General features: G+C 30.3%; 11 protein-coding genes across 11 annotated transcripts, besides 4 other annotated features; 4 read left to right on the top strand and 7 right to left on the bottom strand.

Moving 5' to 3' along the window:
* Positions 1-7: 7 nt before the first annotated feature.
* On the top strand, positions 8-308 carry TVAGG3_1032100 (uncharacterized protein; the record flags this gene model as incomplete). Its single annotated transcript, XM_001300757.2, has 1 exon — positions 8-308. A coding segment is annotated over one exon (301 nt), but the record flags the coding sequence as incomplete, so codon positions are not given.
* Positions 309-859: 551 nt separating this feature from the next.
* On the bottom strand, positions 860-1102 carry TVAGG3_1032090 (serine threonine-protein phosphatase family; the record flags this gene model as incomplete). Its single annotated transcript, XM_001312809.1, has 1 exon — positions 860-1102. The coding sequence occupies one exon, from the start codon at positions 1100-1102 to the stop codon at positions 860-862; it is 243 nt and encodes an 80-aa protein (XP_001312810.1).
* An 18-nt stretch (positions 1103-1120) lies between these two features.
* TVAGG3_1032080 (uncharacterized protein) lies at positions 1121-1483 on the bottom strand (the record flags this gene model as incomplete). The annotated part of the gene is made up of 1 exon (XM_001312810.1): positions 1121-1483. One exon carries the CDS (start codon positions 1481-1483, stop codon positions 1121-1123), a length of 363 nt encoding a protein of 120 aa, XP_001312811.1.
* A 139-nt stretch (positions 1484-1622) lies between these two features.
* Positions 1623-2441, bottom strand: TVAGG3_1032070 (phage tail repeat-like family; the record flags this gene model as incomplete). The annotated part of the gene is made up of 1 exon (XM_051255208.1): positions 1623-2441. One exon carries the CDS (start codon positions 2439-2441, stop codon positions 1623-1625), a length of 819 nt encoding a protein of 272 aa, XP_051080782.1.
* A 397-nt stretch (positions 2442-2838) lies between these two features.
* TVAGG3_1032060 (uncharacterized protein) lies at positions 2839-3569 on the top strand (the record flags this gene model as incomplete). Its single annotated transcript, XM_001312811.1, has 1 exon — positions 2862-3227. One exon carries the CDS (start codon positions 2862-2864, stop codon positions 3225-3227), a length of 366 nt encoding a protein of 121 aa, XP_001312812.1.
* A 128-nt stretch (positions 3570-3697) lies between these two features.
* TVAGG3_1032050 (protein ubiquitination) lies at positions 3698-5121 on the bottom strand (the record flags this gene model as incomplete). The annotated part of the gene is made up of 1 exon (XM_001312812.1): positions 3698-5047. The coding sequence occupies one exon, from the start codon at positions 5045-5047 to the stop codon at positions 3698-3700; it is 1350 nt and encodes a 449-aa protein (XP_001312813.1).
* Positions 5122-8501: 3380 nt separating this feature from the next.
* TVAGG3_1032040 (GTPase protein) lies at positions 8502-9101 on the top strand (the record flags this gene model as incomplete). The annotated part of the gene is made up of 1 exon (XM_001312813.2): positions 8502-9101. One exon carries the CDS (start codon positions 8502-8504, stop codon positions 9099-9101), a length of 600 nt encoding a protein of 199 aa, XP_001312814.1.
* A 78-nt stretch (positions 9102-9179) lies between these two features.
* Positions 9180-9217: a mobile genetic element.
* Positions 9218-10395: 1178 nt separating this feature from the next.
* Positions 10396-10432: a mobile genetic element.
* Positions 10433-10446: 14 nt separating this feature from the next.
* TVAGG3_1032010 (sphingomyelin catabolic process) lies at positions 10447-12284 on the bottom strand (the record flags this gene model as incomplete). The annotated part of the gene is made up of 1 exon (XM_001312814.1): positions 10938-12278. The coding sequence occupies one exon, from the start codon at positions 12276-12278 to the stop codon at positions 10938-10940; it is 1341 nt and encodes a 446-aa protein (XP_001312815.1).
* Positions 12285-12342: 58 nt separating this feature from the next.
* TVAGG3_1032000 (dolichyl-phosphate-mannose-protein mannosyltransferase protein) lies at positions 12343-14129 on the top strand (the record flags this gene model as incomplete). The annotated part of the gene is made up of 1 exon (XM_001312815.1): positions 12584-14074. The coding sequence occupies one exon, from the start codon at positions 12584-12586 to the stop codon at positions 14072-14074; it is 1491 nt and encodes a 496-aa protein (XP_001312816.1).
* A 557-nt stretch (positions 14130-14686) lies between these two features.
* Positions 14687-15726: a mobile genetic element.
* A 78-nt stretch (positions 15727-15804) lies between these two features.
* Positions 15805-16962, bottom strand: TVAGG3_1031980 (uncharacterized protein; the record flags this gene model as incomplete). Its single annotated transcript, XM_001312816.1, has 1 exon — positions 15805-16962. One exon carries the CDS (start codon positions 16960-16962, stop codon positions 15805-15807), a length of 1158 nt encoding a protein of 385 aa, XP_001312817.1.
* Positions 16963-17548: 586 nt separating this feature from the next.
* Positions 17549-18455, bottom strand: TVAGG3_1031970 (S-adenosyl-l-methionine-dependent methyltransferase yktd-related family; the record flags this gene model as incomplete). The annotated part of the gene is made up of 1 exon (XM_001312817.2): positions 17583-18455. One exon carries the CDS (start codon positions 18453-18455, stop codon positions 17583-17585), a length of 873 nt encoding a protein of 290 aa, XP_001312818.1.
* A 722-nt stretch (positions 18456-19177) lies between these two features.
* Positions 19178-19207: a mobile genetic element.
* Positions 19208-22365: the final 3158 nt, after the last annotated feature.

Below are 22365 nucleotides of genomic sequence, written 5' to 3'. Positions count from 1 at the left end.
ATAAAATATGCTTTCAATAGAAAAAGAAAATTCAAGAGTTGCTACAACTAAACCATTAGATGAACTTTTTACGAATGTCGGTCAAAAGTTTGAGACAGAGACCGTAAAGCATGAAGGCTATCGTTTTGACTACCCGTTAAGATGGTTAAGAGACCCATCTGTCACAAAAGCTATTGGCTTTCGTAGAATGAAGTTCATTTCAGAAGCCATACATGGTTTCCCATTTACAGTCGGTTTTGAAGTTCGATACTATAACAAAGAAAAACGTACGTATGAGAAATTTGAACAGGGAAAACTTTTACAAGTGAATTTGCTTGTAAACTTAGAAACAACTCTTCAAGCTTTTCAAGAAAAAATAAACGACATCTATATCGAATATGCAAACCAGTATAACATTGACGAGGGAGAGTACCATCTCGATATTATATATGACAGGAAAAATGCAACTGTTAAAATCAATAGAATAGAAGACCTTGGAGAAAACGTTTATATTTCTACAAAATATAACAACTTGGCATGGTATAGATTTATGAGGATGTTAAATCAGCCTGCAGCATATCCAGTACACCCGGACTTTTATGAAGTCGAAAACCCTAATGGAACATATGAAAATGTTTTCGACCCAGATGCTATTATCGTTCATGCTTCATTTTCTGGCGCCCAAAACTCTTTTTTATGCTTGGCAAATGACTTTTACGAAAAACCTACAAAGCTATATGAACCACCAAGTGGAAGTATTTCAGACTTTCAAGTATGGTTTACAACAGATGGAAGAAAGAGAATAATTCCATTATACCATGCGTTTTACTTAGAACTTAGTTTCATATACAACTACTATCGAACGTAAAAATATAATTTTTTAATACGGTTGAGGTGTTGGATTTGGTTGCCAACTAGACTGTGGTGCAGGTTCAGGCTGTTGTATAACAGGAGCTTGCTCTTCTGGTTCAGGGTCTTTAGGTATAATACCAACGAACTGACCTACTCTTTTACCAATATTTTTGACTCCGTTCCAAATTCCTCTTCCTACGGTTTTGACGCCATTCCATATACCTCTTCCAACATTTCGAAAGAAGTTTCCAATACTACTGAAGAAACCCATTTTACTATATGTAAAAATCTAATGTCCGCCTAGTCTCTTACGTTTCCTTCTGAGTTCCATAGCATTTTTTAACTGGAGCTCATACATTCTATTTCTCCTCTGGTAGAAAACATATTCTGGGTCAACTCCTGTGTTCGCGTCATCTGCATAGAGTTGTTTATATCCCACTTCAGGGTTTGTATAAAACTCTTTCCATCTCATATTTGCATACCATGGTGGCAAACCTAACGCAGCGTCATTTGACATGGCAGTTTGCATTTGTACATCTGTTGGCACTTGACCATAGTTTGCCATTGCAGTTTGTATTCTAACTTCATTTGGAATATTCTCTGGGTTTGGTTGTCCAGGTTGATGTGCATTCGCTAAGTTCTGTGCGTCCATTTAATATTAGATAAAAATATCTCTTACGAGTACATATGCTGAACATTTGCAGGCATTGGTTCATCTTCATATTCTCTGTACTTTTCTGCCACGTCAAATAAATAAATGACACAATGGAAAAAACCTAAAACAAGTAGTCCTATTTCAAACCACATTTACTTACTAATAAAATTTCTTTGTTATGACACTTTCTCCGGTTTATAGGACCTCTCTCATATTCTATCTTGTCATATCTAAACTCATAGTCATGTATGTCCTCTAACCATCTCATAACGGTTTCCAAACCACTTTTATCGGATGTAAAGTAAAAGCATGGATGGTTATGTAAAACGTCTAAAGTTTCTAAAGAGTCTCTCAAAGTCCAGTCTACTTGGTATTGAAAATCCCATGTGTTATAGAACGGCGGGTCCACTATAAAGAAAACATTTTCCTTGTCTTTATATTTTTCATACAACTCTGTCCAACGACATCTCACAAACTCTATACCCTCAATATATTTTTCTATGTCCTCTTTGAAAACATTTGTATAGTTAAGATATAAAACTTTTGACATAAGTGTTTCAATGTCATGAACTCTTATAGCACCACTATATAATAGTCTAGCAGATATACTATCCCAGTCTATATATTCTGCTTTTTTCAAAACCTCTCTCACAATATTTTTCTTATCTAATGGTATACGTTCCATCTTACCTATAGGTATCTTTTCTTTTAACTCTTTCAATATATTGTTTGTGTCTGGTATATGTTTGAGACGGTCCATATAGTTGTCGAAGTCATTGCATATAATCTTTGAGTCTGGGAATATTGTATGGCACAAATGGGATATATAGAAACTTCCACCGAACAAATCTACAAATGTTAGACCATTCGGTAGTTTCTTAAGTTCTCTCAATAGAATATCTTTACATCTACTCTTATTTCCAAAGAACGGTAACGGTGGTTTTGTAAAATTCATTTATATATAATAATAAAAATGTTTTTTCCTGAAAAGTGACAGAAAAGTGACAGAAAAGTGACAAAACATATATAATTTGTGAAAAGCGAAACAAAAAAGTCAACGGCTGGTCGGCTGGGGTTCGGTCCTCCTCTTGGGTCTTGGGATGGGCCTCCAGGCACGAAGTGCCTGGAGGCCCATCCCAAGAAAAAAAAAACTTCAGGGCTAGAGGGCGCAACGCGCCTGGAGGCCCCACTACCTTTTTTTTTTTTTTTTTTTTTTGATATTCTAATAAATAAGATATTTAGAATTAATATATATATATATAACTAGCTAATTCTATCATTCTATCCAATCTGATATATTTCTGACGGCCAGACCCTTTCAAAAATGGTCCTTGACTTAAACTTTTTCAGTGGAAAATTTTACATAGGGAAATAAATGGATAGAGGAGTGCAACAAAAGAAATTTTTCAATGAAAAGAAATTTGATGATGTATGTAAAAATACAGAGGCTAGAGCTGAATTAATAAGTTTCATTCAAGTTAATAAAATTTATGAACAATATTTCTATCCTCTACAAATTCTTGAGGCTGGTCTAAGTGCCGTAGCTCTTAAACGTTTGTATCAAGAATTCAGCGAATTACCTGAATTCAATCCGAAATTGAAGAAAGTTGAAGATATATTGAAGTGGATTTTTGATAATGGATATCAGTGCTATCAGGAAGCAGTCAGAAAACAAATAGACTTACAAATATTTAAAGAACAATTCCAGACAAGACAAAGGGGAGATTCCCAATCTAATTGATACCCCAAAACTAATAACCATTTAAGAATATGTTAGGGATTCCAATGCATTTATAAAATCCAAGCGAATTCAACTACAATTTTCTTTTAATTTTATTTTTCAAAACTATTTCGAAAATAAAATGAAGATTACGTCTAATCATACAAATTTAGACCTTAGAAAATGAATTTATTAAATTTTGTTTAGTAAAAAGTAAACGCGTAATTATTTTTCTTTATCTTCGTTTTTTTTTGGCATGATGCATATAATTCTTCTGTTTTGGAATCCAATATATAGTCATATATTCTTAAAATACCTTTTTTTTATTTAATTAATGATTAATTAAAGAGGAAATACGTCTTTGACTATTATATTCATTATGATAATGTTATTTAAAATGAATATGAAGGCCATTTATTAGCATACTTCAGAAAAACTGTTTATTGCAATAATTTATTTGTTTATTTGCTTTAATAACTATCTTTTTTTTATTATTTAATTTTGATATTTTCTGCATTTATTTTTTCATTGATATTTGCACCATGTGAAATAAGGAGTTCGGCTGTTTCTTTACTATTATTTTCTGCTGCAAAGCAAAGAGCAGTTCTCCCATTTCCATCCTTTTCATTGATATTTGCACCATGTGAAATAAGAAGTTCAGCGGTTTCTTTACTATTTCTAATTGCTGCAAGGCAAAGAGCAGTTTTTCCATATTGATCTTTTTCATCGATATTTGAACCATTTGAAATAAGAAATTCGGCTGTTTCTTTATTATTATTTTCTACTGCAATATGAAGAGCAGTTCTCCCACCTCCATCCTTTTCATTGATATTTGCACCATGTGAAATAAGAACTTCGGCTGTTTCTTTACTATTTGTACATGCTGCAAAGAAAAGAGCAGTTCTTCTTAATTTATCTTTTTCATTGATATTTGCACCATGTGAAAGGAAATATTCACAAAGGGATGGAATACTAAACAACAATGAATAAAGAAAGCATTTGTTAATATTATTAGTTTGATCGAAATAAACTAAAAATGCTTCAAGATTTTTATGAAATCCGCATTCATTTAAATCAATCTCTATATTGTATTCATTCATCAAGAATGTAACAAAATCAATGTTATGTGAAATAATTGCATGGATCATACATTTTTCATTTGGTTTTTGATATTTCAAACATTCGTTCATGATCTCTTGATTTCCTCCTAAAAATGAAAATCTAAGACATGTTTCAGTTATTTCTGAATTAAATTTTGTTCTTAATAACTTGAAACAATCAACTGCTCCATGGTAACAACATAATTCAAGCAATGAAAATCCTTCGAAACTTAATGGATATAATTTACTTAGAATTCTTTTATTTTTATAAAATCCTTTCTGTTCAGTGAATGAGATGAATTTTTGTAGATCGTTATCCATAATTGCTCTGTAAATCGTATTTTCTGAATGAATATCTAGTTTTTCAAATTTCAATTTTTCGAAATCCGAAGAATTGTCTAATTTGATTCCATATTCTTTATAAAACAGGTATTTTGAAATAACATCAACATCGATGACCACTTTGACATGATAATAATCAATTACGCGTTTAGCAAGAATTAAATATGACTTTGCATAGCGATTATTATACGGAATGATATCTAAAATATCTTTTACCATATTTGTAGGGAGATATTTCTTGGAATCAATCAATTCTGCTTTAATTAGATTGTAAATTGAGTTTAAATCATCTTCTTTTTCCGTTTTTAACTGATACAAAGCAGTATACAAATCTATGTAGTGTTTGTAGTTATTTCGCAGTTCACTGTATTTATTTGGACAAATGGAGTGAGAAGACATTAATTTGCCACCACCAAAATATGAATTATAGAGGATAAACAAATAATTAAGCTACAAAACGAATTAAGTATAAGGGAGAATATCATATGCATTGGGAAAGTTTTTTTCTTTGAATCAATTCTCATTTTGTAAAAGTCGTCACTCTTTTTTAATGTTATTAAAAGTAGTATTTTAGTATTATTTTTGATTAAGTTCATAGACATGGAATGACACAATAACAATAGTAAAGTTGTAAGCAATAAGATATTCACACAGAAACTTAGACTATTTTTAAACAAACATATTATGTTCCTTTTTATTCGAATGAGTTGAATCAGGTTTTGCATTCTTTTTTGTGAAGTTATAAACTTATTATGATTCTTTAGTTCAAATTAAATAAATATATGTTTGAAGTAATTTTCAAAAAGTTTTATTATTCAAAAGTACCAATATTCTAGAATTCACTTTCCAAACAACCTAAATAACATCGGAAAAGTAAATTCACATATATATGAAATATTATTGATTACAAGAGAAGTTCTTTTCGGAGAGCTCCTTATATATATTTATATGATGTCTCAAATGAAGCTCTTCGAAAAGAACTCCTCCTATAATCAATATTGCTTTTCATAAAGACATCATTTAACGTTATTTCTAGGAGCACTTACATAAAGAACTAAGTAACACGACAGTCTTTGAAATTTGATATATATATATCATTGCACGAAAAAAGTTCGAGTTATTCGTGGTTAGTTTCTTGATTTGTTAAATGAACTACTCGTAATTTACTCATGAGATGTATTTATAAATTCTAAATAGCATATTATGTATGGAAAAATTCAAACAATTTTTATTCGCCCGATTATTTTATGATTTCATATGCAAGTCAATTGTTTACTGTACAAAATCATTTTGGAGAATATCGATTTGAATTCTTCAACAATAGCAACTTCGAGCATTTTCAATATCAATGAAGAAGTCATGCAATTCAAAATATGCCCTAAGATTCGAACAGATAAATCACTAATTGTGATTATTATCGGTAATCATAATCGGACAAAAATTTTAAATTTAAATTCTAAATCTTTTGGCATTTGAGCTCAAAAGTACAGACATCCATCTATAAAATATTATATTGGTTCTATGAAATCAATACGTTGCCGTTTGAAATTTGTGTTGGAATATTTAGATTTGATGTTTTAAAGATGAAAATTCCCATGTTTATAATCCATATACATAATACATGAGTTCTCACCAGAACTGTAATTTGCAAACACTAGTCAACGACAAGATACATTTGATTTTACTAAAATTAGCTTCAGCCATAGTTAAAATAAGGGTTTCGTTTTGCTAAAATTGTCACTTTTATAGCATATTTGTTTTTGGATGTTTTGCGAAACCAAAAAAAAAACTATGATATACAATGTGTGTGTAAAGAAAATACTTTATTTACTAGTTAAAAAATCATTTGGTATTGATGAAGTTATTTTTTCTGGATAAGATATTATATGGATAATTGGATAGAAAATACAATTATATAATCTTGTACCTGGTTTAATTATGTTGCATGCTAAGTTCGGTCAACGATAGAAATTGAGTGGAAATTAATCGTCGAGGAAGTACGATTATGTAAAGTAAAAAAATGTTGTGGGATTTTTAATATTATATATTATTTTATAATAAATTTTTTTGAGTCATTTTAAGAAGCACATATAATTTTTTGAATTTAAAAATTAAAGTAGTGTCAAACGAATTTATCACTTAATTTAATACTCGGATTTCTTAAAATTAATGAAAAAAAGGTTTTCTGAGAACTTTTGAGAATGGTTTTCAAATTCCATTATTGAAAATATATAGGTATTGTATGAAATTAAAACTCTATATTTATTAAAATTCTAAATTTTTAATAAAATAACTTTTCAGAGGAATATGATTTTGAATGGTTGATTAATAAGTATAAAAATGTCTAGGATTTTAATGAGGGAATTGTTCCTTATGATGTATACATCATAACTATATACCTCATAATGAACAATTCCCTCTTGATAGCTGGGAAACTTTCTCTGAATAACTTATCATTTGGAGAAAGTTTCCCAGCTATCTATTAGAAACTAAAGGCTATGAGGCACTAATATATAATCAGTGCCTCATAGCCTTTAGTTTCTTATTAAAAACGAGAAAACTTGTTCGAAATGATAAACAATTTCGAACAAGTTTTCTCATTTTAAGGAGGAAATTGTTCCTTATGAGGTATACATCATAACTATATACCTCATAAGGAACAATTCCCTCTTGATATCCTGGATATTTTTGAATATATTTTTTTAATTAAAGTTCTCAAAAGTATTATCAAAAGTGATTTTTAAAAAATATCTCCAATTAATTAACTAATTAAAAGTATTATATTTTTAAAATTAAATAGTTTTTCAATTTTTTTGAAGGAATTGAGATACTTCCCACGACAATAAAATTGAGAGGTTTACATTATGACTGATCTTAGCATGCAACAATTAAGCTAATTGTCATCAGAAACTTGTAATTTTTATGAATTTCAGATTTTCTTTTCATTACTGCTTTTCTTAATAGGTCAAGTTCTTATTTACGTTATAAAGTATGATATTTACAAATATCAAGTTATCATGTTTTTTGAGAAATTACGAGAAACAAACAAAAATGAAAAAGATAGGAATAGCAATGAATAGTGGTGTGGGTATAGAAAATGTAAGAGATATGAATGCAAAGCAATCAGTATTTAGGATATTGACCATAGATTTCGAAAAAAAAATGCTGCATATTGAGCGAAAACTATGATTATATTATAAGGCTGTCATTTAAAGCATAATGAAACTATTCCCTTTTCATTTTAATCGAATAAGATAGTAAAGATTTTTGAATTAGCTAGAAACTGATGAGATGTTTCACAAATCAGATTTTTAATCTCTATAATGCATAATTCACTCAATATCTCAATTTTGATATTGCGAGATATTTTTGCTATCGGTTTCGCAATTTTGACACAATAGCAAGAGGGTTCTATAAGCATTATTATCAACGTAGAATCTGAATATCATATCAGAAAATGTCGCAAATCTGACATCTACCCGACCAAATAGCAAAAATAATTGAATACTTTTCGCAAAAACTTTAAAAATCGATAAAAATATGAAATATAGATATTAAAGAGACTTTTTATATAATATTCATAAAGATTTTCCAAAAATATGATACCGCAAAATTAAAAAAGTGACGTCTTGAGTGGAGTCAAAGGTCGAAATTGCTAGCTAAATGTTTTTTTAGCGAAATTGCGTATTGTACGTTTTTTTCGCAAAACGAAACCCTTTGTTAAAATTACTTAACAGCCCATAAATATCGTAAATTTACTATTATCATTCGCGAATGTCAATTTTCATCGTTTCTATGAAATCATACAAATGAAACAGACGGTTTTTCATAAAACCATTTTTTTCAAAAATCAATGGCATCTGAACCAAAAGAACTTAAAATCGTTCTTGTTGGACATACAAATGTCGGCAAGACATGCATTGTTCGCCAGGCTACAACAGGCGTTTTCAGTGAAGACAGCGCTCCAACACTTGGCGCTTCTTATGTTTCGAAATTAGCTAATGTTAATGGAACAGAGGTTCGTCTCCAAATTTGGGATACAGCTGGCCAAGAGCGTTACAGAGGTATGACTCCAATGTACTATCGTGGTGCACAGACAGCCTTAATTGTTTATTCTGTTACAGACGCCGAATCATTCGAGTCAGTTGATGGATGGCTTAACTCTCTTCGCGAGAACGCTGAACCCGATATCACATTATTCCTTCTTGCTAATAAGTGCGATTGCGAGGGTGATCGTGTAGTTTCTGCTGAACAGGGCCAAGAAAAGGCTAAGTCAATGGGCGCCCACTTCTACGAAGTTTCTGCTAAGACAGGACAATGCATCGAAGACGTTTTCACAGATATTCCAAAGTACTTCCTTGAAAATCAATCACCAGATACACTTGATAAGGGCAATCACGGCGGTGTTTCTCTCGATCGCCCAACACAAGAAAAGAAGAAGGGCTGCTGCTAAATATTTTTTTTTAGTTCACAAGTAAAATTAAATTCATATTGATAAAATGGTTCTAAAAGCATTCGGCTTATATACTAATGTTGTAAACAGAAATTCATCAAAAGTGACACCTCAGAAAAGCTAAAATATTGAATTTTTGGAACTTTTGATAGAGCACGTTTTTAAATATTAATTAAAGTAAATGTATATTTTGTAAAGATTCTTTTTAATAAAAAAATAAAATTTTGAAGAAGAACACAAAATCTTCTGAAAAATAATATCACATAAACTCATATTATTTTCTAATATAAAACTATTTTATATAAAAATCAAATTCAATGATCTTAAAAGCGAAGGATAAGCCTCAAAATTTACGAATATAATGAGTGGGAATATAATGCTTATCTATCATAAAACCATATGAAATATCAATTTTTGCTTTACGCCTAATTTTTGACGACAATTAGCAAAAAATGTTAAATGTTAACACTCAGTCCATTTGAATATGAAAAATAAAATTGACTTTGATTAAATGTTTTTATTTATCATGCAATTCTTCTTGCGACCAAAGATTTGAATAAAAGTTCAAAAAATAAGATAGCTTAAAAAATAATATACGGTAGTGTTTACTAATAGATGAATAGTATATAAATTCTATTAAAATGGATTTGATCCAAAAAAATATAAAATCAAAAATAATTGTTATAATTTAAATGAAGAGGTAATTTAAAACGATTTTATTTATGATCAAATTTTATATATTTTTTTGGATCAAATCCATTTTAATAGAATTTATATACTATTCATCTATTAGTAAACACTACCGTATATTATTTTTTAAGCTATCTTATTTTTTGAACTTTTATTCAAATCTTTGGTCGCAAGAAGAATTGCATGATAAATAAAAACATTTAATCAAAGTCAATTTTATTTTTCATATTCAAATGGACTGAGTGTTAACATTTAACATTTTTTGCTAATTGTCGTCAAAAATTAGGCGTAAAGCAAAAATTGATATTTCATATGGTTTTATGATAGATAAGCATTATATTCCCACTCATTATATTCGTAAATTTTGAGGCTTATCCTTCGCTTTTAAGATCATTGAATTTGATTTTTATATAAAATAGTTATATATTAGAAAATAATATGAGTTTATGTGATATTATTTTTCAGAAGATTTCATTCTATATGCCTATGAAAAGTACTCTCAAAACTAACTTTTTCCTAATTATAATTAAATCTAGAATATTGTATTATGCTTAGTATTATTTCATTTTTCTCATTCAATTTAGAATTTACAAATGTCAAAAAATTGAGAGCTGTCACTTTTGATGAATTTCTGTTTATTACACTAATAGATTTGGAATTTTTTATTTTTACAAAGTGGTTGAAATCCCTTTGAATTTATGAATAAATTGATAATGAAATAAGATTTTCTGTATCCTCTTTCGAGATGTTTAATTTGCTCTTACAATGATAAAGAATTAATAACCTTTCGAAACAAATTTTGAATCATTCTCAATTTTGCATCGAAATTGGTTTTAGAGAGTGAATATAGTCACATCTTAGTTTTCTTGTACTTTTATTCAATTCTACAATAAAATAACGTTGAGGCAAATTATGACCAATTTTTTGTGAGAATATTAACCATAGCAATCTAAAATAGCAGTATACATACAATTTTGAATCATTCTATAAGATCTAATTATCATTCTTCCTGAATTGCCGAAATGAAATCAAGATACAGTTTAGAAGTTTTAGTAACTACACATTTATTCAATTGCTAATATAGTAATATTTATATATCCAAAAGAACAAAGAATATTAATTTGAAATACTATAAATATATTTTATTTATTCATCATACCAATTAGGGTTGATGGTTGTACGAATAGAATTGCGACCATCTCTGCATTCATGTGCTTCTTCTGCTGTAACAGCGGTAAGGATGCACTTGTAGAACGAAATGTCGAGACTAGCCTTAGCAAACAGAGTTTCTCTATATTTCCAAAATTCTACGACATCATTTGTCAATTTCTTAACAACTGCGCGAATATTTTCCACGGAAACTCCTGTTACTCCATATAATGAATTGAAATCGTACTCCAATCTCCAATCCAAGTCATTCTGTGGATTGGTTGAGATGTCTGCGAAGTACTGGTGATAGTTGAACATTGATCCGCCCTTTAAAGTGTAAATACGGAAGCCAGGATTATTAAGATGGGCAGGAGTAACAGCAGGAGCGCAAAGACTGTATAATTCGGTCTCAGCCTTCCATATTGGGATGAATTGGTCCTTATGAGTATGAGAAACGAGGATAAATTCGTAATTAAATGTTTTTATCGTATCATAGAAGGTTTTGATGTATTCTGTATGATAGTTTGGCTGGTAATCATCATGGGCAACACCTGTTGGTGTATGCATGACAATTCCGACCTTCATCTTCTTATTTACTGCATCTTGAGTTACATTTTTGATCCAAGCGAACTGATTGTAAGGATCTGGGTTCTGTGGGTCATAAGCTCCATGACGCCAGTGATAAATGATGTTGTTAAGAAGTAAAATACGAAGTTTTTGAGATGGAATATCGTGATAATAAAATCCTCCCTTCTTAAAGGTATCATATTGCTCAGTATTCATGTATTTCTTAAATATCTCAGCAAGTGATGCGAAATCATCTGGATCATTTGTGAAGTTACCGTAGTTTGGAATAAGATCGTTATTTCCTATTGTGAATAAGACTGGAATGTTTGGATAGCTTGCAGTCATCTTGTTTAGCAGGTATTGGATTGCACCAGAAATCTGTTCTCTTGAAGGGCCAAGAGAATGACCTAATGAATCACCTCCGAAGACAATGAAAGCAGGATTCTTCTCAACTTTTGGTAAAAAGTTGCAAAGTGATTCGAATGTAACATTAGGAGTATCGCAAATGTATTGTCCGAAAGGTCTTGGAATTTTTGAACCATTTGAAGCTCTGCAATATGTATTATAGTCAGCAATAGAATCGTTCTTGTACTTTGGATCAACATGGATATCATTAATCATAATGAAACGCATTTCTTTTGATGGTAAAAGAATACCAACTAAAATTACAATAAATGCAGCAACGCAAAGTGTTGTGATTACAGATATGTATGCTATGCGCCTAATTGTACACTTTTTATCATCATCTCCAAGGAGAGGTGACTGGTTCATCGTTTTTGACAAATCTTGGTGTCACTTTTATAATAATTCAGAAAATAAGATTTTTATTGAATTATCGCGATTGAAAAAAAAATTTTTTCGTCTATAAACATGTTTCTCTCTCAATATAAAATCTTTTCGGATAAGATGTTCCTTTACTGTTAAAATTTCGCATAAAAATGATTGAGAAAACTTTCAGGATTATTTTTCGCTTTGTAAATCGACTTGGATTATACAGACTCCATGAATATATTAACCCATCGAAGCTACACATTGCAATGGAATGGTCCGATTTCCTTTTAATGATAATTTTATCAATGATAGGATATTATGTAAGACTTTACAACACGCAAAATCCGCCAGATGTCGTTTGGGATGAAGTCCATTTCGGAAATTTTACAAATGGCTACATTAAAGGCGAATATTTTTTTGATATCCATCCGCCATTCGCCAAATTACAATTTGCCTTCTGGGATTGGCTTCAAGAGTACAATGGAAGCATAATGTTTGAAGGATACGACAGAGGATACAAAGATGAAAATTTCATTTCTCTTAGAATTACTCCTATCATGTACAGCTCATTAGTACCATGCATGATCTATGTTGCAATGAGATCAGCACTATTTTCGAAAATTGCTGCATTTACTTCGGGATTTTTAATCTCAATTGAGACTTCTATGATAGCAGAAGGAAAATTTCTTTTTACAGATGGCACATTACACTTTTATACGATGTTTAGTATGATATTCATTAATCTTTTCCTATCAAAACATACAAGAACGAAAGAATGGTGGAGATGGATGAAAATTTCATCATTTTTCATGGGTCTCGCCTTCTCAATTAAGAACACTGCACTCTCTCTTATCTTTCTAACAGCTTATACTCAAATTGTTGAAATTATTATTTTCCGAAATTTCGATTTTGACATAGATTTATATGCAGAAGTATGCTCAAGGATATGGTATTCACTTTGGCCAGGTCTCCTCATTCATTTTGCAATTTGGGCCTATCATTTTACTGTATTACCATATGGAACCGAAGATGTATTCGATTCCGACTGGGAATCCTACAGTTTGATTGATAGAAAACGAGATAATGAGACTGCTTTCATACAATTTGTTCATTGGCCGCCTTTAACTCTCAGAGTTTTAGATGTCATTTCAAGTACTTTCATTTCTAATGGCTTGAACTTTGAACCGCATGATAGTATGTCAAGGCCATTCGATTGGCCGCTGCTACTTGATAAATGGATCATGTATTACCCTAGATGGCAAGGAGATTTCGTTTGCTGTGGCAATTTATTCGTATACGTCATGACATTTTCAGGAGTTATACTTAGCATGCTTGGATTCTGGTCAAAGAAACAGTTTCCTTACGCATTAAGATTTATTGTTGGATATTGGGTTTCATACTTACCATTTTATGGTGTTCCACGTACAATGTTCTTGTACCACTACCATGTTCCACTTATGTTTGCTTCTTGTTGTCTTGGCTGTGCTTTAGATTTGTGGCTTCCCAAATATTGGAAAGGATTTGCCTGTGTTTTCATCATCTTCGCAGGACTTGTTGGCTATTTCATCATTAACCCATTCATTTACGGAAATGGAAGAGTTAACAGAGAATGGAGACTTCTAAACAAGTCATGGAGAGATGGAAAACCAGGAAGACACAAATATTATGACTACATGGCTTCTAAAGCTTCCTCTCAAAAGAAAGCATATCACGAAAATGATCCAAATTATACAGATCCAACACCAGAATCTGGTAGGAGAGGAAGAGGAAGAGCAAGAAGGAGAGCAAGAAGTTGATATTATTTTTTATGTTTGTTTTTATAAATGTTTAGTTTTGTTTAAATTTAGAGAATTTCGAAAATTATTTTTCTCAATATAAGGTTTCATATGGTGAAACCTATGCATTCTCAAAATATAGGCATTGTTATCATACTCTATTTTATGAGTTCGCATTTTGAGAAGAATACGAATTTTAATTTATTGATAGATGGTCTCATGGATTTTAACATACTTATAGCTGCTGTGAATGCCTTTGTCGATACCGTGAATTATTCAAAATTACATGGAATCCATTCATTCTATCGAAATCTGGAATTGAGAATTTTTTTGTTAGTCTTTTTAATGATAGTCATCAGAAAAGAGTGGTGAAGACAGGAAAATTTGTCATAGAAATGAGATGAATGCTGTGCACATCAAGTTCCCAAACACTAAGGTATTTTTCAATCAAGCAAATCTTTATTTATCAGGACACCATTCCCAATATGTATTGCTTTAGCTTTCATAGAAAAGGGAATGCTAGATTCTTATAGAATCGCAGAAGAAGTCCAATTTTGAACAACAATGTAAGAGAAACAATAATTTGAACATATTTTGAATCTATGGAAATGAATCAAAAATCAATCAGATTAAGGGTGCACCCGTATGTACGTTTATTTGAGAGGCGGAGGATTACCCTCTCAATTTTGAGGGATTCGTTAGTTTATTTTCTCGATGAATATGCAATAAAATTTGATTTTTACCTTATCAATATACTTCATATAATATACACATGTTCATGTAAAAACTTTTTTCCAAAATCCTCAGGAATTAAGGGATTTTTGAATTTTAAGAATTTTTTTCGAATTTTTTCGAAAAAAAATATTTTCAGAACAGCCTTAACGGCTAAGATTTAGGAACAATGTTAAGTATCAAAAAGAAAGGAGGTCTGATATAGACAACATATATCGTTGAAGGTTGAAAAAATCTCTAATATTTGAGCCCAAAATTTCAAATTTTAATTTTTTGAAAAAAGAGGCCACCCGTATGTACGTTTATTTGAGAGGAGGAGGATTATATTTTTGAAAGGGTGAAACATTATGAATATGTTAATTATATAATAATATGTATTATTATAAAAAAGAAAAAATAAAGCACGTTAAAATTTTTCTTTCTTGATTTTTTACAAAATCTACTTAGAATTATGCAAAATATGACTAAATAATTATAAATTTCAAGTTAAATTTTAATTTTGATAAATAATTTAAATTTCAAAATATCAAGTTCAGTTCGACTATGTATGTAGTAATTCCTCAATAAAGTGCCAAAACCCTATTAAAATATATGAACATTTTCAACATTTTAATGTTTTTATTTAAAAATTTGATGGAATATGAGCTTCAAACAATTATTATGTAAATAAAAATAATTAAATATATGTATTTATTCGTATTACAACCGTAGTAAGTCGATTCTTCCTTTCTTCTACTGAGGTTTGAATTTGATTTCGAATTGTAAAGAGATTCAAAGGGAAAATACTAGCGGATAAAAACTACCTCCATGAAAGGGTCATAATGGAGTCAAGTTGTATTTTTTGATATTTTTTGCTTTTCGAGCCTAAATAGGTAGCCAAGATAATGCCTAAAAATAAGGTTCTAAATTCTGAAGTTTGCATGATCCTCTCGTGTGCACCCTTAACTGAAAAGATCAATATTTGTATGAGAAAAATATTATACATGAATATAAAAAATTAAAATAAAACAAACAAATATTTATTTTTTCGCAGAAGGAGAAGCAGGAGGTTGACTTGCAGCAGGCCTTGTATAAATCTGTGCATTGAGAATTGCTCTCTGTCTGAAGTTAGCAGCATCAGTCATTCTCGTCTTTGTCTGCAGTGGAGGCAATTTCGTTCCATTGTTCTTTATGTTTTCTTTAGAGTTCTCTTTGAGTTGATTTGCGAGACTTTGCGCTTTCTCAGCTTGTTTCAAGTTTATTTTGATGTGTTCTATTGATTGTTGGGCTTTTTCAACATCAACATTCGCTTCGTTAACTAATGCTTCTTCTTCACGTTTCCAGAATTGTTTTCTCGCCGTCAAAGTCTTGATTTGGTCCTTCTTTTTCGCGTCAATTTTCTTCTGAATTGATTTATGCCATGTTGCGAGGTTTTTCCTTCTTTCTTCTTCTTCAAGGCGGTCTGCGTTCTCTTTAGTAGTTGCAGCTTCATCGTATCTCTTCGATTCTACAAGTGCTTTTTGTCTTCTTCGAAGTTGTAAGAGCTGATTTGATGGTTTTTTGAAATGCGCGGGTAAATCGTTATTAAACTCTTTGCTGATCTCTTGTATTTCATCTTCGAACTTAGTATTGATTTGTGTAAGGTCTTCTTTGGCTTGATTTCTCAAGTTATTGTATAATTCTTCCCATTTCGCTTTGTTATTCTCTAACTGAGATTTGGCGTCTTGTAATTTGGCTCTTATTTCTTCTACTTTGTTGTTTTGCAGTTGCTCCACAGCTCCAAGTTGTCCAAACGTCATAATTGCTTTTGCATATTGATCAGCCTTTTGAGCATTGATGTATTCACCCTTGGCCTGATATTCTACTCTTCTTTTACGAAGTTCTGCAAGGATTAACTCAAGTTCATCACGTGGATAGTACTTTATATTGTCAGTTTGAATTATGTCATCAACAATACGATTTACTTCATCGGGTTCGAGTGCTGGTGGTATTGGTTCCGGTTCTGGAGGTTTGTTCATTAATGTTCTTGCTATTTCAACTCTATGTGGATATTCTGCGATATAATCAAGTAAAAAATTGCATTTTTTAACAAGATCTGGTTCGTGTTGCTCCGTGTAAATATCTCTAAATACATAAAGTGGTGATACAAGTGTTGGATAAATCTGTGGATCAACAAGTAAAATGTCAACACCAGACATGATTTTGTTAATAACAAAGTTTGGATCTAGGTTGGGTGCATACTTAATTGCATAATCTATATTAAAGATTGGTTCGTCTGGGTCGCCGTACAAAACAAAAAACTGAAAAAAAAATTTCAATTGTACGTTATTTGATTGTTTACAAATTTTCTCATTTCCGCGCGCAAAATTTTATATGGATAAAAAGAAATCATATGTTCAATACAGTAAAATCATGTATTGGAAGGGTACAAATTCAAGACAATACTTTTAATTATTTGATATCCAGAGTGCATGATATTACATTCAATACTCACATCTTGAGTGCTATAATTGTTTCTGTGTTGTCCATCTATTTTATTACTGAGTAAAAAATTTATATGATATTTCGTATTAGTTTATTTCTGATTTAGATTGAACAGTTGTCATTCATATCTTAACACTAATCATTGACTAGTGGTTCATTTATTGTTAATGATTCAAATGCTGAATTACAATCAAACTATAAATGATGCAATTTTTTGATATATTGCCTTCACAAATGCGATATCTTACCTGTTATTTAATATCCATCGCATTTATGGTTAAAAACATAATAACAGATTAATTCAGTAAAGATGATGTTTTACTTATTGATTGTTTTAGTTCAATTTCAATCCACAAAGGAAACTAAACTTTTTCATCATACTAGGAAAGAGCGGTAGGCAATAACCAAAGAGAATTCCCCAACGCCATTTGAAGAAATCCTGATAGGTATTAGCTTTAATCAATTTATACTTTGGATTCCATTTTTCAAATTCATTTGGATCATCAACTTGCATTTTCAATGGTGCGCCTTTATGAACTTTTAATGGCTTCGGCTGACTTTCTTTCTTCTTAATTAGACTGCTTCCTGTTGTATCAAACCATAATTCAACATTTTTAACTTTATCTGGAGCGAATTCGTTCGCAAAATCATCAAAGAATTTCTTCAATGTCTCATTTTCAAAATATGGAAAAACTCCTTCGGCAACAAAAATGTAATTGACTTTTCCATATTTTTCTAGTAAATCTCTCATCCATTTTACTTCAAAGATTGACATTGAAATATGAATTTGATTCTCTTTAGGTGGAATTAGGGTTTCTCTGTATTCAATGACATCAGGAAGATCGATTTCAACGAATTTGACATTTTGTAATGAAAAATCGTTGTTTTTATTTGCCAAATACTCAATTCTATCCATACGAGTATCAAGACCACATCCAAGATTGACAACTATGCATGTTTCTTCATTTTGATGAGATTTAATAAATTCTATTATATTTTGATCAAAATACCATGAACGTACGGGGCATCCTAAAGATGGTTTGATATCCATTGGATATACTGAAAAATCGTAATCAATTTTGCCAATTAATTCAACTGCTTTTGGGTCATGAAGAATAGCATCTTCTCCTCTTTTTGATTCTGTGGCTCTATAGTATAATGGAATCAAAAGAGTTGGAGAGACTTGGGAACTAAACTTCTCTTCCATTCAACAATAAAAATGTTGAAAAAGTATTCAAAAATTTGAATAATGCTCAAAATTTATCTCTATTGAGTTATCTACCATTATTCACCCCCATTGATAATTTTTAAATTTTAAAAATTGGGGATCAGGGGATCAAGAGATCAGGAAAATTGAGAGGAAAAAGTCGTGTTAAGGGTCCATTGTAAAAATTGAAAGTCTCTCAAAATTGAGAGGTGATTTGCAAATAATCGTTATCGTCTTTTTTCGAAAATCCACTTTTCCTAGTGTTCTGATTAATATTTTGTGAATGTAACAATGAAGTATATGTTTTAATAAGATGATAATATATTCTATCACTTCAAATCACATAAAAATTGAAAAATCAGCGAGTTTTATAAGAAAATGATTTTTTCGAATTTTTTTGCTTCTGGATGCGTGTTTTGAAAAATAGATATTTTCGAATTTTGATTTTATTATAAGTATGAATTTTATATTAGGAATTTTTTGACCTATTTCCAATCATTAATTCCTAAGTTTTTCTAGGAATTAAATTGAGAAGAAATTAGGAAATTCGCTTTAATGCCATTACATACTAATATTTTGATGCATGTAGTTTATATTTAAAGAGGCTAATGTCGGAATATCGTACATTTTATAAAAAATTCAAAGAATTGACAATTGGATAGCACAAATTTAATTCTCCAGACAAAGTATTATTGTTTATATATTCAAAACATTATCCTTAGGAGTAGGTGACAAAAGTGCATACTCTTAAACAACCGTCGGATTTCCGGGTGAAATCGTGACACACTTTCGTCTTTCGTAGGCAGTGGTGGTTGTTACAAAAGGTAACTTCGAATGTAGCGTGAAATCTGCAAAAAAAATTCTGAAATTTGAATGGAGAACACAAAAATTGAATAGTTTACGTCAATAAAAAAGAGAAAAATGAAGCCAATGTGTCTCGAACCTAGGACTTAGAGCAGCAATCCCACTGTTTATAACATTACACTACATGCATCTCTCACCTCAGTGAATGAGATCAACTATATGATAACTTTTTCCCCATTATATTCTTGTGGAAAAGTGACAAATAGCAACTTTGACCCTCTCTCTTATCCTTAGTTTTGAAATGTTGGCAAAAAATTTTCGTGTTATTTTTTGTGTTTCAGCATAAATTATGTATTTACTTATGAAAGGTAAGCATTTTATTCATTATCATAAAGATATACCATAACAAATTGATAACATTTAAAAAAAAGTGTATTTTAGTGGGTATTATTCTGGCCAATGCCCATTTTTAAACGATTTAATATTGACCATATCAATAGCCGACTCAATGTAAAAATTTAGATATTATTTTTTTCATTATTCAAACTTTGATAAATTTTAGTATAATAAATGATTTTGTTTCGTGTATGATACAGAAATGAAAAGCTTAATTAATATCATTTTGCATTTTTTCAAGAATGTTAGAGTACATCTACATTAAAAAATCGGATTCGAATTGCGATACTGCATCAAATTGTTGCACATCTGATAAGGATCTCAAAAGAGTAAAGTTAATTTTTTTGTGTTTTTTTAAGTTTTGGGTCTTAGTAAAAACACCATCTTGAGCAATATTTTTGGGATGACGATAGGCCTTATTTGGCCTTACAGTGGACCCTTAAGGGTCCACGTTAATCAAATAGAGTAGACAATATTAAAAAGCATCTTTTTTTAAAACTGGACGATAATGATTATTTTTTTACAAGCCCTAAGAAAAAAAAAATCATGAGAAATGATGGACTGCTAGTCTTATCAGAAGTACCTTTTAGAAAATAGAAATCAATCTGTTAATTCAATATATCCCTTAAGATTTAGAATGATTGTCAAAAAAAAATCTTAAATACAAGTATCTTGATGAAAATTCAAATGCCATTGGCTTTTTCATTGTTAATGAATTATTTCATATCTATGGAATTAATCAAAATTCATAAATTATATCCAAAATCTTTATGGTCATTATTTTTCACATGCATAACATAGTATTTTCTCTTCTAATAAGGGTTTCGTTTTGCTAAAATTGTCACTTTTATAGCTAATTAATTTTTGGTTGTTTTGCGAAACCAAAAAAAAACTATGATATACAATGTGTGTGTAAAGAAAATACTTTATTTACTAGTTAAAAAATCATTTGGTATTGATCAAGTTATTTTTTCTGGATAAGATATTATATGGATAATTGGATAGAAAATACAATTATATAATCTTGTACCTGGTTTAATTAAGCTAATTGTCATCAGAAACTTGTAATTTTTATGAATTTCAGATTTTCTTTTCATTACTGCTTTTCTTAATAGGTCAAGTTCTTATTTACGTTATAAAGTATGATATTTACAAATATCAAGTTATCATGTTTTTTGAGAAATTACGAGAAACAAACAAAAATGAAAAAGATAGGAATAGCAATGAATAGTGATGTGGGTATAGAAAATGTAAGAGATATGAATGCAAAGCAATCAGTATTTAGGATATTGACCATAGATTTCGAAAAAAAAATGCTGCATATTGAGCGAAAACTATGATTATATTATAAGGCTGTCATTTAAAGCATAATGAAACTATTCCCTTTTCATTTTAATCGAATAAGATAGTAAAGATTTTTGAATTAGCTAGAAACTGATGAGATGTTTTCACAAATCAGATTTTTAATCTCTATAATGCATAATTCACTCAATATCTCAATTTTGATATTGCGAGATATTTTTGCTATCGGTTTCGCAATTTTGACACAATAGCAAGAGGGTTCTATAAGCATTATTATCAACGTAGAATCTGAATATCATATCAGAAAATGTCGCAAATCTGACATTTACCCGACCAAATAGCAAAAATAATTGAATACTTTTCGCAAAAACTTTAAAAATCGATAAAAATATGAAATATAGATATTAAAGAGACTTTTTATATAATATTCATAAAGATTTTCCAAAAATATGATACCGCAAAATTAAAAAAGTGACGTCTTGAGTGGAGTCAAAGGTCGAAATTGCTAGCTAAATGTTTTTTTAGCGAAATTGCGTATTGTACGTTTTTTTCGCAAAACGAAACCCTTAATCCTAAGTAGCTTTTGTAAAAATTCATCAAAAAAATTTTAACGTGCTTTAATTTTTTATTTTTTAAAATAATACATATTATTATATAACTAGAATATTTACAAATTTTACTGCTTTCAAAAATTTAATCCTCCTCCTCTCAAATAAACGTACATCCGGGTGGCCTGTTTTTTGCAAAAAATAAAATTTCATTTTTTTATGCTTAAAAAGTCAGAATTTTTATTTGCTTCTGGGATATATGATGGCTATTTCAGACGCCCATTCTTTTTGATACTCAACATTAAACATAAAACTTAGCCGTTAAGGCTCTTCTGAAAATATTTTTTTTCGAAAAATTTGCGAAAAAAATCAAAAAATTTAAAAATCCCCGAATCTGCAGGGATTTTAAAAAATTCTTTTTAGTAAAACTTAAGGATATTGTATCAGATATATTGGTATGGGCAAATTCAATTTTAATACAATATTCATCGAGATATTGCGCTAACGAAGCCTTCAAAATTGAGAGGGTAATCCTCCTACTCTCAAATAAACGTACATGCGGGTGCACCCTTAATTTATTTCGATCAAACTAATGATATTCACAAATGCTTTGCTTATTCACCGATTTTTAATATTCCATCCCTTTTGGAATACTTCCTTTCACATGGCGCGCATATCAATGAAAAAGATGAAGATGGAGAAACCGCACTTCATATCGCAGCATGGAATAATAATATTGAAACTGCTGAAGTTCTTATTTCATATGGCGCGAATATCAATGAAAAAGATGAAGCTGGGAAAACCGCACTTCATAATGCAACATGGAATAATAATATTGAAACTGCTGAAGTTCTTATTTC

Source organism: Trichomonas vaginalis, chromosome I (assembly GCF_026262505.1).
Source record: "Trichomonas vaginalis G3 chromosome I, whole genome shotgun sequence".
NCBI lineage: Eukaryota > Parabasalia > Trichomonadida > Trichomonadidae > Trichomonas > Trichomonas vaginalis.
Note: the sequence above shows the minus strand (reverse complement) of the source record. Positions and strands in the feature narration are given on the sequence as shown.